This window comes from Ranitomeya imitator, chromosome 10 (assembly GCF_032444005.1).
Source record: "Ranitomeya imitator isolate aRanImi1 chromosome 10, aRanImi1.pri, whole genome shotgun sequence".
Lineage (NCBI taxonomy): Eukaryota > Metazoa > Chordata > Amphibia > Anura > Dendrobatidae > Ranitomeya > Ranitomeya imitator.
This window is the reverse complement of record NC_091291.1, coordinates 18,061,257-18,076,060: the sequence shown is the minus strand read 5'-3', so window position 1 is coordinate 18,076,060 and position 14,804 is coordinate 18,061,257. Positions and strand designations below refer to the sequence as shown.

Sequence of the window (14,804 nt, the reverse complement as noted above, 5' to 3'; positions counted from 1 at the left end):
TGCGTCATCCTCGCCGCTCGCTGACCTATTTCGCAGGTGCTCCTTTCATCCCGGTGACTATTTTGGTATTTTGGAGCAAAGTCTCGTAACCCCCTGACATTAATCGCAGTGAAATAAGTCAGCGCCGGAGGGAAATCACTAAAATTATTCCGCTTTTTTTTTTTGTCACTGATACGTTTGAGCAGATCGTAATTAGAACAGACAAAAAAAAAAATGAATTTTATATTAAATGTTCAGGAAGTGTTGTCATAGGGGCGACAGGGCTTTTTCTCATTAGTCCTTTCATCTTTTCTCCAAACTCTATTTTGTGCCATTCCTCTATTATTCCTCCCGGAAATTTAGGAATAAATTGACACCTGTGTTTTATCATTAGGAAGGGGCGTGTCCCTGACTACTCTGACAGCGTCCAATCAGTGGTGACTGCTTAGAGACACGCCTCCTTGGGAAGGGAAATGGGAACACGCATACATTTTCAGTAAGAATAACCAGAGGGACAATCTAAAAATTAGTAATAAAAAATGATGATCCGGAGTAGTTATTTCATGAGGAATACAGGTATTTACTAAAACGGACAAGTTAGGACTGGTGACCGGTCCCCTTTAAGGAATACTGGACTCTTTGACACCCTATTTCAGAATCTGACGCCCCCTACAGTTTTGCACCAGTAATTATTTTTGCAGAAATAATTCCACTCTTGTCCATAGGTTGGGTCTGGTATTGCAGCTCAACACCGTTAAAGTCAATGCGACTGAACTGCAATACCAGACTCGGCCTATAGACAAAAGTGGTGCTGTTTCTACAAAGAAAGGCAAAAAATATACAGCCTTATATTAAAGGGATCATCCAGGACTATTGATGATTCATCCTGAGGATCACTGGAGATCCGGCTGTTAGTCGGCAGCCGGTATGTATGGTGTAGGTATAGGGTGCCGGGACAGCACCGCTCCGTACAGTGGTCAATGTCAGCTACTATTGAAGTCAATGGGAGCTGACCTAAGAACGGTCACTGCAGATTACAGTACACTGCTGGCTGACAGATGATCGATGGGCGTGCTGAAGGACAGGACTTCGATATCGTTGTCTTGGACAATCCCTTTAATTGTATCTGGTAAACCAGTACTCCAGCCCCTATCATCCCCTAGCTCCAGTCCATACTTGATGACGCCCCGCGCCTCTGCTGGAAGCTCAGTCATATTTTGGCAGCTGAAGACGGGCGATGCAGCTTTCCGGAATCTGCGGAATGATGATTAATCGTTGTCCGCACTAATTGTACTTTTTCCAGGCGTCTGACTGGTCAAAAAAAAATAGACTGAGATGCATTCGGGATCCCTTGGGCATTGGGCAAAAGTACATTCAGCCCGGACCTCTCCGCGATCTATCGATCACCATTGTATCCCCACCTGTCCCATGAATCTACATAAAATACGGAGCCACTTTTACGCTGAAGTGTATACAATGCGAGGAGGCTGGGTGCAATTTTGACATTAAAGGGGTTTTCTGAAAATATGCGAAACTGGCCCTAAGTTTGGGAAAGTTATAAAATAAATTGCAATGACCAACTCTATGAATCCCCCGCTGCTTTGGTGGTCATCGGAAATGATGACATCCTGTCCATCAGTCGCCTGACCACTGCAGCCAATTAATAGTAACATTTGGGTGCAGCAGTTGGTATTTCTTTATTTTGTAACACTCCCTGCCTTAATAACAATGTTGTGGAATTGCAGGAAACCCTTTAACATGTTTATTTGCAGCATATAGGTCTGTGGTCAGTGCCGAGGTGAGATGTTATAGTGCGGTGTCGTGCAGAAGCCAGGTATACCCTGCGCAGCGTTTTGACTATATGTTATGTGATATTGTTCTGGGAAAATGAGATATAGACTGTACACTTGTCTTCCTCGTGTCCAAGTTCTTAGAGTAGTGTTGTAATCATTTACTGTAACTAACAAGCTGTTTGCCAAAGACTGCAACTTACAATTGTGTATCAAACACTCTACTGTTTGTGTATCAAACACTGTACGAAATATTGTAACCGACAAATTGTGCACCAAATACTGTAACCCACCAAGTCATGTACCAAAGACTGTAATCACCAAGTAGTGTGCCAAAGACTGTAACCACCAAGTCTTGTACCAAAAACTGTAACCAAGTCATATACCAAAGACTATAACCACCAACTTGTGTATAAAAGACTGTAATCACCAACTTGTGTACCAAAGACTGTAATCACCAAGTCGTGTACCAAAGACTGTAATCACCAAGTCATGTACCAAAGACTGTAACCGCCAAGTCGTGTACCAAAGACTGTAATCACCAAGTTGTGTGCCAAAGACTGTAACCACCAAGTCGTGTACCAAAGACTGTAATCACCAAGTCTTGTACCAAAGACTGTAACCACCAAGTCTTGTACCAAAGACTGTAACCACCAAGTCTTGTACCAAAGACTGTAACCACCAAGTCTTGTACCAAAGACTGTAACTGCCAAGTCGTGTATAAAAGACTGTAAGCACCAAGTCGTGTACCAAAGACTATAACCACCAAGTCTTGTACCAAAGACTGTAATCACCAAGTCGTGTACCAAAGACTATAACCACCAAGTCGTGTACCAAAGACTGTAACCACCAAGTCTTGTACCAAAGACTGTAACCACCAAGTCTTGTACCAAAGACTGTAACCACCAAGTCTTGTACCAAAGACTGTAACTGCCAAGTCGTGTATAAAAGACTGTACTCACCAAGTCGTGTACCAAAGACTGTATCCACCAAGTCTTGTACTAAAGACTGTAATCACCAAGTCTTGTAGCAAAGACTGTAACTACCAAGTCTTTTACCAAAGACTGTAATCACCAAGTCGTGTACCAAAGACTATAACCACCAAGTCGTGTACCAAAGACTGTAACCACCAAGTCTTGTACCAAAGACTGTAACCACCAAGTCTTGTACCAAAGACTGTAACCACCAAGTCTTGTACCAAAGACTGTAACTGCCAAGTCGTGTATAAAAGACTGTACTCACCAAGTCGTGTACCAAAGACTGTAACCACCAAGTCTTGTACTAAAGACTGTAATCACCAAGTCTTGTAGCAAAGACTGTAACTACCAAGTCTTTTACCAAAGACTGTGACCACCAAGTTGTGCACCAAAGTCTGTAACCACCAAGTCGTGTACCAAAGACTGTAACCACCCAGTCTTGTACAAAAGACTGTGACCACCAAGTAGTGTACCAAAGACTGTAACCACCAAGTCTTGTACCAAAGACTGTAACCACCAAGTCTTGTACCAAAGACTGTAACTGCCAAGTCGTGTACCAAAGACTGTAACCACCAAGTCTTGTACCAAAGACTGTAACCACCAAGTCTTGTACCAAAGACTGTAACTGCCAAGTCGTGTATAAAAGACTGTAATCACCAAGTCGTGTACCAAAGACTGTAATCACCAAGTCGTGTACCAAAGACTATAACCACCAAGTCTTGTACCAAAGACTGTAATCACCAAGTCATGTACCAAAGACTATAACCACCAAGTCGTGTACCAAAGACTGTAACCACCAAGTCTTGTACCAAAGACTGTAACCACCAAGTCTTGTACCAAAGACTGTGACTACCAAGTCGTGCACCAAAGTCTGTCACCACCAAGTCTTGTACCAAAGACTGTAACTGCCAAGTCGTGTACCAAAGACTGTAACCACCAAGTCTTGTACCAAAGACTGTAACCACCAAGTCTTGTACCAAAGACTGTAACCACCAAGTCTTGTAGCAAAGACTGTAACTGCCAAGTCGTGTACCAAAGACTGTAACCACCAAGTCTTGTACCAAAGACTGTGACCACCAAGTCGTGCACCAAAGTCTGTAACCACCAAGTCATGTACCAAAGACTGTAACCACCCAGTCTTGTACCAAAGACTGTAACCACCAAGTCTTGTACCAAAGACTGTAACCACCAAGTCTTGTAGCAAAGACTGTAACTGCCAAGTCGTGTACCAAAGACTGTAACCACCAAGTCTTGTACCAAAGACTGTAACCACCAAGTCTTGTACCAAAGACTGTAACCACCAAGTCTTGTACCAAAGACTGTAACCACCAAGTCTTGTACCAAAGACTGTAACCACCAAGTCTTGTACCAAAGACTGTGACCACCAAGTCGTGCACCAAAGTCTGTAACCACCAAGTCATGTACCAAAGACTGTAACCACCTAGTCTTGCACCAAAGACTGTGACCAAGTAGTGTACCAAAGACTGTAACCACCAAGTCTTGTACCAAATACTGTAACCACCAAGTCTTGTACCAAAGACTGTAACTGCCAAGTCTTGTACCAAAGACTGTAACTTCCAAGTCGTGTATAAAAGACTGTAATCACCAAGTCGTGTACCAAAGACTGTAACCACCAAGTCTTGTACCAAAGACTGTAACTGCCAAGTTGTGTATAAAAGACTGTAACCACCAAGTCTTGTACCAAAGACTGTAACTGCTAAGTTGTGTATAAAAGACTGTAATCACCAAGTCATGTGCCAAAGACTTGTAAAGAAGCTGCGGAGACACCATCACGTGTGTCTCGACGCAAGCAGTGAATAGCCAGGCCTTTCCCCGGGAAGGAACAACCACGGGAAGGGCAGCATCCTATGAAGGAAAGCCACCTATGCCAAGCATGGTATCCATCCACTGCCAAAGACTGTCACCACCAAGTCTTGTACCAAAAACTGTGACCAAGTCATATACCAAAGACTATAACCACCAAGTCTTGTACCAAAGATTGTAACCACCAAGTTGTGTATAAAAGACTGTAACCACCAAGTTGTGTGCAAAACACTGTAACTACCAAGCTATGTGATAAAAGACTGAAACTGCACAGCTGTGTGCCAAAGACTGTAACTGGCAAGTAGTATGCCAAATGCTGCAAGCGACTAGTTGTGTGTCGAAGACTCTAATAGCTAAGTTGTGTTTCAAAGACTGTAACCATCAAGTTGTTTGCCAAAGTCCACCACCAGCTCGTGATCAGAACTCCTCAAGTTAAGTAGGTTGTAAAGTGGACGCGTTTTTGCTACAATTGTATCCAGTGTAAACAATTGTTTGTAAACAAAGCAGGCTGATACATCGTACCTGCGTTGATACATTATAGCAAATTATCAATAAAGGAGAGAGCTTGATGCTAAAGACATCTGGTCTGGATACCAACGTACAAGTCCTGCCACCTCTACATTTAATTTCCGCCTTGGTGTGGTGACCACTGCCTCAAGCAGATCTGGGGACCCTCATTCTCCCCACTAAAGTTTTTTTGGGGGATGAGGTTTGAAAGCAAAAACTTTCCAAAACCACAAGTTTAGTGTGAACACACCTTTAGAGATTTGGATATACCATAACTGGCCCAGGGCCATGAGAGAGAAGCGGGCTGGCTCAGATATAAATCTGCATCACACAGCAGTGCCGACAAGGGAAATTAGACATTCAAGTGTTTCTCACAAAATTAGAATATCATAAAAAAATTAATTTATTTTAGTTCTTCAATACAAAAAGTGAAACTCATATATAAAGTCATTATAAACAGAGTGATCTATTTCACGTCTTTATTTCTGTTAATGTTGATGATTATGGCTTACAGCCAATCAGAACCCAAAAGTCATTATCTCAGTTAATTAGAACAATTCCTCCATGCTGGAGGCCATGGGACTGAGGGTGCTGGTCACCCGGTCACCGGCAGGCATTGTCCGCATCTGTTATCTTTGGATAACGTGAGCCCTGCCCACGGTCCAGCAATGATACGTAATCCGGCCAGTCCCCATATATAACGGTACTGAGCAGCTGGAAGGGAACCAAGAAGTCAATTACTTGTTCCGACTCCCATCTGCTGCGTCACTAATGGGGCTGAGGTCAGTGCCATAGATTTTAGGAAAAGAGATTCATTACACTACAGCTTTCTACCTGCAATTGAAGCTGCCCGTACTCAGCGAAAACCTACCCACCATGGAAAAAAGCTAAAAAAATGCCATTAGTGTGTAATAAGGGGGGTCCAACCACTGGGACCCCCACAGATCCTAACAATGAAGCTGAGGTGTGTATTATGATATTCTGCAGCAGCTGAGGTGTATTAAGATGTTCTGCAGCAGCTGAGGTGTATCATGAGGTTCTGCAGCAGCTGAGGTGTAACATGAGGTTCTGCAGCAGCTGAGGTGTATCATGATATTCTGCAGCAGCTGAGACATAACACTGTATAATACACGCTGCTGCCTCTGTATTGTCAATACCTGTCTCGGTGGCAGAGATCAGCAGTGTGCCGGTGGCGGAGATCAGCAGTGTGTTGGTGGAAGAGATCATCAGTTTCTCGGTGGCAGAGATCAGCAGTGTCTCGGGTAGGAGATCAGCAGTGTGTCGATGGCGGAGATCAGCAGTGTCTCGGGTAGGAGATCAGCAGTGTGTCGGTGGCAGAGATCAGCAGTGTCTTCTTGGCGGAGATCAGCAGTGTCTCAGGGGGTGGAGATCAGCAGTGTGTCAGTGGCAGAGATCAGCAGTGTGTTGGTGGCGGAAATCAGCAGTGTCTCGGTGGCGGAGATCAGCAGTGTTTCGGTGGCGGAGATCAGCAGTGTCTCAGGGGGTGGAGATCAGCAGTGTGTCAGTGGCAGAGATCAGCAGTGTGTTGGTGGCGGAAATCAGCAGTGTCTCCGTAGCGTAGATCAGCAGTGTCTTGGTGGCGGAGATCAGCAGTGTCTCCGTGGCGGAGATCAGCAGTGTCTTGGTCGCGGAGATCAGCAGTGTCTCAGTGGCGGAGATCAGCAGTGTGTCGATGGCGGAGATCAGCAGTGAGTCGGTGGCAGAGATCAGCAGTGTCTTGGTGGCAGAAATCAGCAGTGTCTTGTTGGCGTAGATCAGCAGTGAGTCGGTGGCAGAGATCAGCAGTGTCTTGTTGGCGGAGATCAGCAGTGTCTCAGGGGATGGAGATCAGCAGTGTGTCAGTGGCAGAGATCAGCAGTGTCTTGGTGGCAGAAATCAGCAGTGTCTTGTTGGCGGAGATCAGCAGTGTGTCGGTGGCAGAGATCAGCAGTGTCTTGGTGGCGGAAATCAGCAGTGTCTCGGTGGCGGAGATCAGCAGTGTGTTGATGGCGGAGATCAGCAGTGAGTCGGTGGCAGAGATCAGCAGTGTCTTGTTGGCGGAGATCAGCAGTGTCTCAGGGGATGGAGATCAGCAGTGTGTCGGTGGCAGAGATCAGCAGTGTCTCTGTGGCGGAAATCAGCAGTGTCTAGGTGGCAGAGATCAGCAGTGTGTCGGTGGCGGAGATCAGCAGTGAGTCGGTGGCGGAAATGAGCAGTGTCTTGGGGCGGAGATCTGCAGTGTCTCAATGGCGGAGATCAGCAGTGTGTTGGTGGCGGAGATCAGCAGTGTCTTGGTGGCGGAGATCAGCAGTGAGTCGGTGGCAGAGATCAGCAGTGTCTTGGTGGCGGAGATCAGCAGTGAGTCGGTGGCGGAAATAAGCAGTGTCTTGGTGGCTGAGATCAGCAGTGTCTCAGTGGCGGAGATCAGCAGTGTCTCGGGGCGGAGATCAGCAGTGTGTCGGTGGCAGAGATCAGCAGTATCTTGGTGGCGGAGATTAGCAGTGTCTTGATGGCGGAAATCAGCAGTGTCTTGGTGGCGGAGATCAGCAGTGTCTTGGTGGCGGAGATCAGCAGTGTCTCAGGGGGTGGAGATTAGCAGTGTGTCGGTGGCGGAAATCAGCAGTATCTCCGTAGCGGAGATCAACAGTGAGTCGGTGGCGGAAATCAACAGTGTCTAGGTGGCTGAGATCAGCAATGTGTCGGTGGCGGAGATCAGCAGTGTGTTGTGGCGGAGATCAGCAGTCTGTCGGTGGCAGAGATCAGCAGTGTGTTGTGGCAGAGATCAACAGTGAGTCGGTGGCAGAGATCAGCAGTGAGTCGGTGGCAGAGATCAGCAGTGAGTCGGTGGCGGAAATCAGCAGTGTCTTTGTGGCTGAGATCAGCAGTGTTTCAGTGGCTGAGATCAGCAGTGTGTCGGTGGCGGAGATCAGCAGTGAGTCAGGGGCGGAGATCAGTAGTGTCTCGGGGCAGAGATCAGCAGTGTGTCGGTGGCAGAGATCAGCAGTGTGTCGGTGGCAGAGATCAGCAGTGTATGCAGCGCCCCAGAGATCTGGTCGTTGCAGTATGACGCTCTGCCACTAAGGGGAGTGATGGTACGTCTGATGGCACTGAAGGAATTCCACTGACCAGGTATCACCAGCACACATTACAATTCACACTCCGGCCACTAGGGGGAGCAAAAGGCTTTATTTATTGGGCCCCTCCTCACACTGGTAAAACTAGGGGTTGGATAGAAAGTTAGTCAGAAGCTGACTGGGTTGGATTCAGGCAACATCCCGTGGCAGGGGGTGTTGCAGGGAGAAGACACAGGGGGGGTCCCTGTCAGGCGTGGGAACCTGGCAGGCACCTAGCGACCAGAATAGAACGTTACGGAACCGCGCCTTCACACCCCGCGGCGGTATCCTAAGAAAGAGACACGAAGCGAAGGATATTGTGAGACAGTGAGAAACGAGATCAAGCACAAAGGAGAGCCAGTAGGAGTCGTGCCGTGAGACCGAGGCAACATCCTACTGAGGAGCGTAGCCGGTGGCCGGAACACCGAGGGAGTAACTGACTCTACGCCTTACTTCAAACTTCGCAGGACAGTTAATTATAGGTTGGCTGTCTCACTTAAACACCTACGAAGACATAGGGGGCAACAATGGGAGAGGGGCGTCTAGGGTCCCGGAAGACCTCCAGGCCTTCCCGTCATACGGGTGCGTCCTAGCCATAACATACCTGGGAGACGTTGAACTAGAAACATCTGGAACATATTAGAAAGAACGAACGAACGAGAACAGAAGTTGTGAGGACTATTCCGAATGCTCAGCAGGGTAGCACTACAACACACAGGCGCTATTGGTAGGCAACGATTTCCACCTGCAAAGTGAATTCTGGAAGTGCCCATCGGACCGGCCGGTCTCAGACAGTCCTGTTGACAGTGCTCTGGATTGCGGATCCTGAAGTCTTCAGTAAAGAGACTATAACCTTGTGTCCTCGTTATTGACTGCACCTCACACCATCACCATCCACCTTACTGGGAAGCCCTGGGGACATACTTCACCTGTGGGAAGGTATACCATCCAGCTGCCATTCCATCACCCCAGCGGACCCCACAGCAGCGTCGGTCGCCCTGACCGAACACCACAGGTGGCATCACAAATCCCTGACAGACTGTACCACCTTTATTGAACGCCCCTTAGCAGGGTCACGGACCGGGTACAGCCACCGTGACAACCGCAGAACCGAACCAGAGAGGCCCGGTACCGAGAACGCGTGGCCCTGTGTCTGGGGGCGCTCCATATATCTGTGGCGGAGATCACCAGTGTCTCTGTGGCAGAGATCAGCAGTGTCTCGGTGGCAGAGATCAGCAGTGTCTCGGTGGCAGAGATCAGCAGTGTGTCGGTGGCAGAGATCAGCAGTGTGTCGGTGGCAGAGATCAGCAGTGAATTGGTGGCGGAGATCAGTAGTGTCTCGGGGTGGAGATCAGCAGTGTGTCGGTGGCAGAGATAAGTAGTGTGTCGGTGGCGGAGATCAGCAATGTGTCGGTGGTGGAGATCAGCAGTGTGTCGGTGGTGGAGATCAGCAGTGTGTCGGTGGTGGAGATCAGCAGTGTGTCGGTGGTGGAGATCAGCAGTGTGTCGGTGGCAGAGATCAGCAGTGTGTCGGTGGTGGAGATCAGCAGTGTGTCGGTGGTGGAGATCAGCAGTGTGTCGGAGGCAGAGATAAGTAGTGTGTCGGTGGCGGAGATCAGCAATGTGTCGGTGGCGGAGATCAGCGATGTGTCGGTGGCGGAGATCAGCAGTGTGTCAATGGCGGAGATGAGCAGTGTGTCGATTCCAGAGATCAGCAGTGTGCTAGTGGCGGAGATCAGCAGTGTCTTAGTGATGGAAGTCAGCAGTGGCTCATGACGGAAATCAGCAGTGTCTTGGTGGTGTGGTGGAGATCAGCAGTGTCTCAGCGGCGGAGATCAGCAGTATCTCCGTGGCGGAAATCAGCAGTGTCTCGGTAGCAGAAACCAGTGTCTCGGTGGCGGAAATCAGCAGTGTCTCGGTGGCGGAGATCAGCAGTGTCTTGGTGGCGGAGCTCAGCAGTATTTCGGTGGTGGAGTTCAGCAGTGTCTCCGTGGTGGAGATCAGCAGTGTGTCGGTGGCGGAGATTAGCAGTGTCTCGGTGGTGGAGAACAGCACTGTCTCAGTGGCGGAGATCAGCAGTGTCTCGTGGCGGAGATCAGCACTGTCTCGGTGGCGGAGCTCAGCAGTGTGTTGGTGGCGGAGATCAGCAGTGTCTCGGTGATGGAAATCAGCAGTGTCTCATGGCGGAGATCAGCAGTGTCTCATGGTGGAGATGAGCAGTGTCTCAGTGGGGGAGATCAGCAGTGTCTCGGTGGCGGAGATCAGCAGTGTCTCGTGGCGGAGATCAGCACTGTCTCGGTGGCGGAGATTAGCAGTGTCTCGGTGGTGGAGAACAGCACTGTCTCGGTGGCGGAGATCAGCAGTGTCTCGTGGCGGAGATCAGCACTGTCTCGGTGGCGGAGATCAGCAGTGTGTTGGTGGCGGAAATCAGCAGTGTCTCGGTAATGGAAATCAGCAGTGTCTCGTGGTGGAGATCAGCAGTGTCTCATGGTGGAGATGAGCAGTGTCTCAGTGGCGGAGATCATCAGTTTCTCACTGGCGGAGATCAGCAGTGTCTCGTGGCAGAGATCAGCAGTCTCTCCATGGCGGAGATTAGCAGTGTCTCATGGCGGAGATCAGCAGTGTCTCCGTGGCGGAGGTCAGAAGTCTCTCAGTGGCGGAGATCAGCAGTGTCTCCGTGGTGGTGATCAACAATCGGTGGCGGAAACAGTCGGTGGCGGAGATCAGCCGTCTCTCATTGGCGGAGACAATAAAGACATCCCACAATGGACAAAAATACCCTTGATCTCTCACACATACTCGTAGTCATGTGTTTGAAAAATTACAATTCAAGAGATCACATATCGCTGTCAAGGACACTCCACCAACGCATTCAATAAACCAGAGAAAAACACACGGAGTATGAGTCCTATTTGAAAAAGTATAAATACACATTTTTATTCAGAGAAAAGTCAAATACATTGTTTAGAAACAATTAATCATTACAAACATGATATGAACAGCAAGGGAACTTAAGGAAAACACTGAAACAGTCTATACGATGGCAGCCCCTGTGAAACTCTGATTATTTTCCATCCTAAAGTGCTAATAGTGCATGTCAAGGCAAGAAAACTACACGGACTGGGTTACTATCGGTCAGTCCACATGAATCCCACAATGGGGTACCGATCACAATTCGGCATATAAAGTGCCCAACCTGGTTCAATAGCTCTTATCCATTCCGCAGATACACAGGGGTCACCTCTGGAGCCCCAACGAGCGTTTCGCGTCGGCTTCGTCAGGGGGCAGTGACTGCCCCCTGACGAAGCCGACGCGAAACGCGCGTATAGACTGTTTCAGTGTTTTCCTTAGGTTCCCTTGCTGTTCATATTATGTTTGTAATGATTAATTGTTTCTAAACAATGTATTTGACTTTTCTATGAATAAAAATGTGTATTTATACTTTTTCAAATAGGACTCATACTCCGTGTGTTTTTCTCTGGTCAGTGTCTCCATGGTGGAGATCAGCAGTGTGTCAGTGGAGGAGCTCAGCAGTGTCTCCGTGGTGGAGATCAGCAGTGTCTCCATGGTGGAGATCAGCAGTGTCTCGGTGGTGGAGATCAGCAGTGTCTCCGTGGTGGAGATCAGCAGTGTCTCCGTGGTGGAGATCAGCAGTGTCTCCGTGGTGGAGATCAGCAGTGTCTCCGTGGTGGAGATCAGCAGTGTCTCCGTGGTGGAGATCAGCAGTGTCTCCGTGGTGGAGATCAGCAGTGTCTCCGTGGTGGAGATCAGCAGTGTCTCGGTGGTGGAGATCAGCAGTGTCTCGGTGAAGGAGATCAGCAGTGTCTCGGTGACGGAGATCAGCAGTGTCTCGGTGGTGGAGATCAGCAGTGTCTCGGTGGCGGAGATCAGCAGTGTCTCGGTGACGGAGATCAGCAGTGTCTCGGTGGTGGAGATCAGCAGTGTCTCGGTGGTGGAGATCAGCAGTGTCTCCGTGGTGGAGATCAGCAGTGTCTCCGTGGTGGAGATCAGCAGTGTCTCCGTGGTGGAGATCAGCAGTGTCTCCGTGGTGGAGATCAGCAGTGTCTCCGTGGTGGAGATCAGCAGTGTCTCCGTGGTGGAGATCAGCAGTGTCTCGGTGACGGAGATCTGCAGTGTCTCGGTGGTGGAGATCAGCAGTGTCTCGGTGGTGGAGATCAGCAGTGTCTCGGTGGTGGAGATCAGCAGTGTCTCGGTGGTGGAGATCAGCAGTGTCTCCGTGGTGGAGATCAGCAGTGTCTCCGTGGTGGAGATCAGCAGTGTCTCCGTGGTGGAGATCAGCAGTGTCTCGGTGACGGAGATCAGCAGTGTATCCGTGGCGTAGATTAGCAGTGTCTCCGTCTCGGTGACGGAGATCAGCAGTGTCTCGTGGTGGAGATCAGCAGTGTCTCGGTGGTGGAGATCAGCAGTGTCTCGGTGGTGGAGATCAGCAGTGTCTCGGTGACGGAGATCAGCAGTGTATCCGTGGCGTAGATTAGCAGTGTCTCCGTCTCGGTGACGGAGATCAGCAGTGTCTCCGTGGTGGAGATCAGCAGTGTCTCGGTGGTGGAGATCAGCAGTGTCTCGGTGGTGGAGATCAGCAGTGTCTCGGTGGTGGAGATCAGCAGTGTCTCGGTGGTGGAGATCTGCAGTGTCTCGGTGGTGGAGATCAGCAGTGTATCCGTGGTGGAGATCAGCAGTGTCTCCGTGGTGGAGATCAGCAGTGTCTCGGTGACGGAGATCAGCAGTGTCTCCGTGGTGGAGATCAGCAGTGTCTCGGTGACGGAGATCAACAGTGTCTCCGTGGTGGAGATCAGCAGTGTCTCGGTGAAGGAGATCAGCAGTGTCTCGGTGGTGGAGATCAGCAGTGTCTCGGTGGTGGAGATCAGCAGTGTCTCGGTGGTGGAGATCAGCAGTGTCTCGGTGGTGGAGATCAGCAGTGTCTCGGTGGTGGAGATCAGCAGTGTCTCGGTGGTGGAGATCAGCAGTGTCTCGGTGACGGAGATCAGCAGTGTCTCCGTGGTGGAGATCAGCAGTGTCTCGGTGACGGAGATCAACAGTGTCTCCGTGGTGGAGATCAGCAGTGTCTCGGTGAAGGAGATCAGCAGTGTCTCGGTGGTGGAGATCAGCAGTGTCTCGGTGACGGAGATCAGCAGTGTCTCCGTGGTGGAGATCAGCAGTGTCTCGGTGACGGAGATCAACAGTGTCTCCGTGGTGGAGATCAGCAGTGTCTCGGTGAAGGAGATCAGCAGTGTCTCGGTGGTGGAGATCAGCAGTGTCTCGGTGACGGAGATCAGCAGTGTCTCGGTGGTGGAGATCAGCAGTGTCTCGGTGGGGGAGATCAGCAGTGTCTCGGTGGCGGAGATCAGCAGTGTCTCGGTGAAGGAGCTCAGAAGTGACTCGGTGGTGGAGATCAGCAGTGTCTCGGTGGTGGAGATCAGCAGTGTCTCGGTGGTGGAGATCAGCAGTGTCTCGGTGGTGGAGATCAGCAGTGTCTCGGTGGTGGAGATCAGCAGTGTCTCGGTGGTGGAGATCAGCAGTGCCCGGGCAGCGCCGCTTTTCCCTGTTTTCTCCACGTTCTGACATCGGAAAGAGGAACGTTATTGCGGACAATGAGGATAATGATATCGGGTCATCACTCGGCAGACGCCGCCTCACATCTCTACGCTGATGTAGTCCCTTCGTAAGCTCCAAAGTCATTCTGCATAATGAGCCCCATGGGCACAGGGATGACGGGGGATTGTGCTCTCTGTACGTCGCTGCAGAATATGTTGTCGCTATATATCAGTGGAGATACATAGCTCATCATCAGTCCCTGTCCGCGGTCCTGTCTCGTTCCCCTGCAGAAACCCAATTCCTTACAATGTGCGTCACAGGCAGACATTACCCAGACACCAGAGGAGTGGGGACCGCGCACTATACACACACAGATGTAGCAGAGCTGATTGTGCTGCTCCTCTGTGAGGCTCAGCTCTGCTGCATCAACGCTCGGTGCACAGAAGCACTCACCTCCTTCCAGTAAGCCGGCCACAAGGCAGAGGAGGGCGACGGCGGCCACCATGGTGCTCTCTGCAGTGCTCGGGATGCGCGGTGGATGCTCTGGATCGTCCCATCCTCAGGGTGTGGCGTTTTATACGCAGAATGCCGGGGTGGGTGGGAGTGGGGGCGAGCACGGATTCTGGAGAGAGAGGCGGAGAGGAGACCAATGAAAGCCGGGCAGGAGGAGAGGTGTGCGGGGGCTACGGGGGCGCTGGACCCCGATAATGAGAACTAGGGAAAGATGGAAACTATCTACAAATACAAGAACGTTTATTATCAATCTATCATCTATCTATTATCTATCTATTATCTATAATCTATTATTTATCTATTATCTATCTATTATCTATCTATAATCTATCATCTATCTATTATCTATCTATTATGTATCTATAACTATCAGCTATCTATCTATTATCTATCATCTATTATCTATCCATTATCTATCATCTATTATCTATCTATTATCTATCTATCTATTATCTATCTATATCTATTATCTATTTATCTATTATCTATCTATCTATTATCTATCTATCTATTATCTATTATCTATCTATTATCTGTCTATCTATCTA

The 14,804-nt window shown here is 49.4% G+C and overlaps 1 protein-coding gene across 1 annotated transcript in view; it reads right to left on the bottom strand.

The window, feature by feature from the left end:
• Nucleotides 1–14,333, bottom strand: part of LOC138650939 (phospholipase A2 inhibitor and Ly6/PLAUR domain-containing protein-like) — a 38,314-nt gene extending 23,981 nt beyond the window's left edge. Inside the window, exon 1 of the mRNA XM_069740825.1 lies at nucleotides 14,197–14,333. Coding sequence (XP_069596926.1) covers nucleotides 14,197–14,248 — 52 coding nt within the window. The 5' untranslated portion in view covers nucleotides 14,249–14,333. The remainder of the gene's footprint in view (nucleotides 1–14,196) is intronic.
• Between the last annotated feature and the right edge of the window lie 471 nt (nucleotides 14,334–14,804).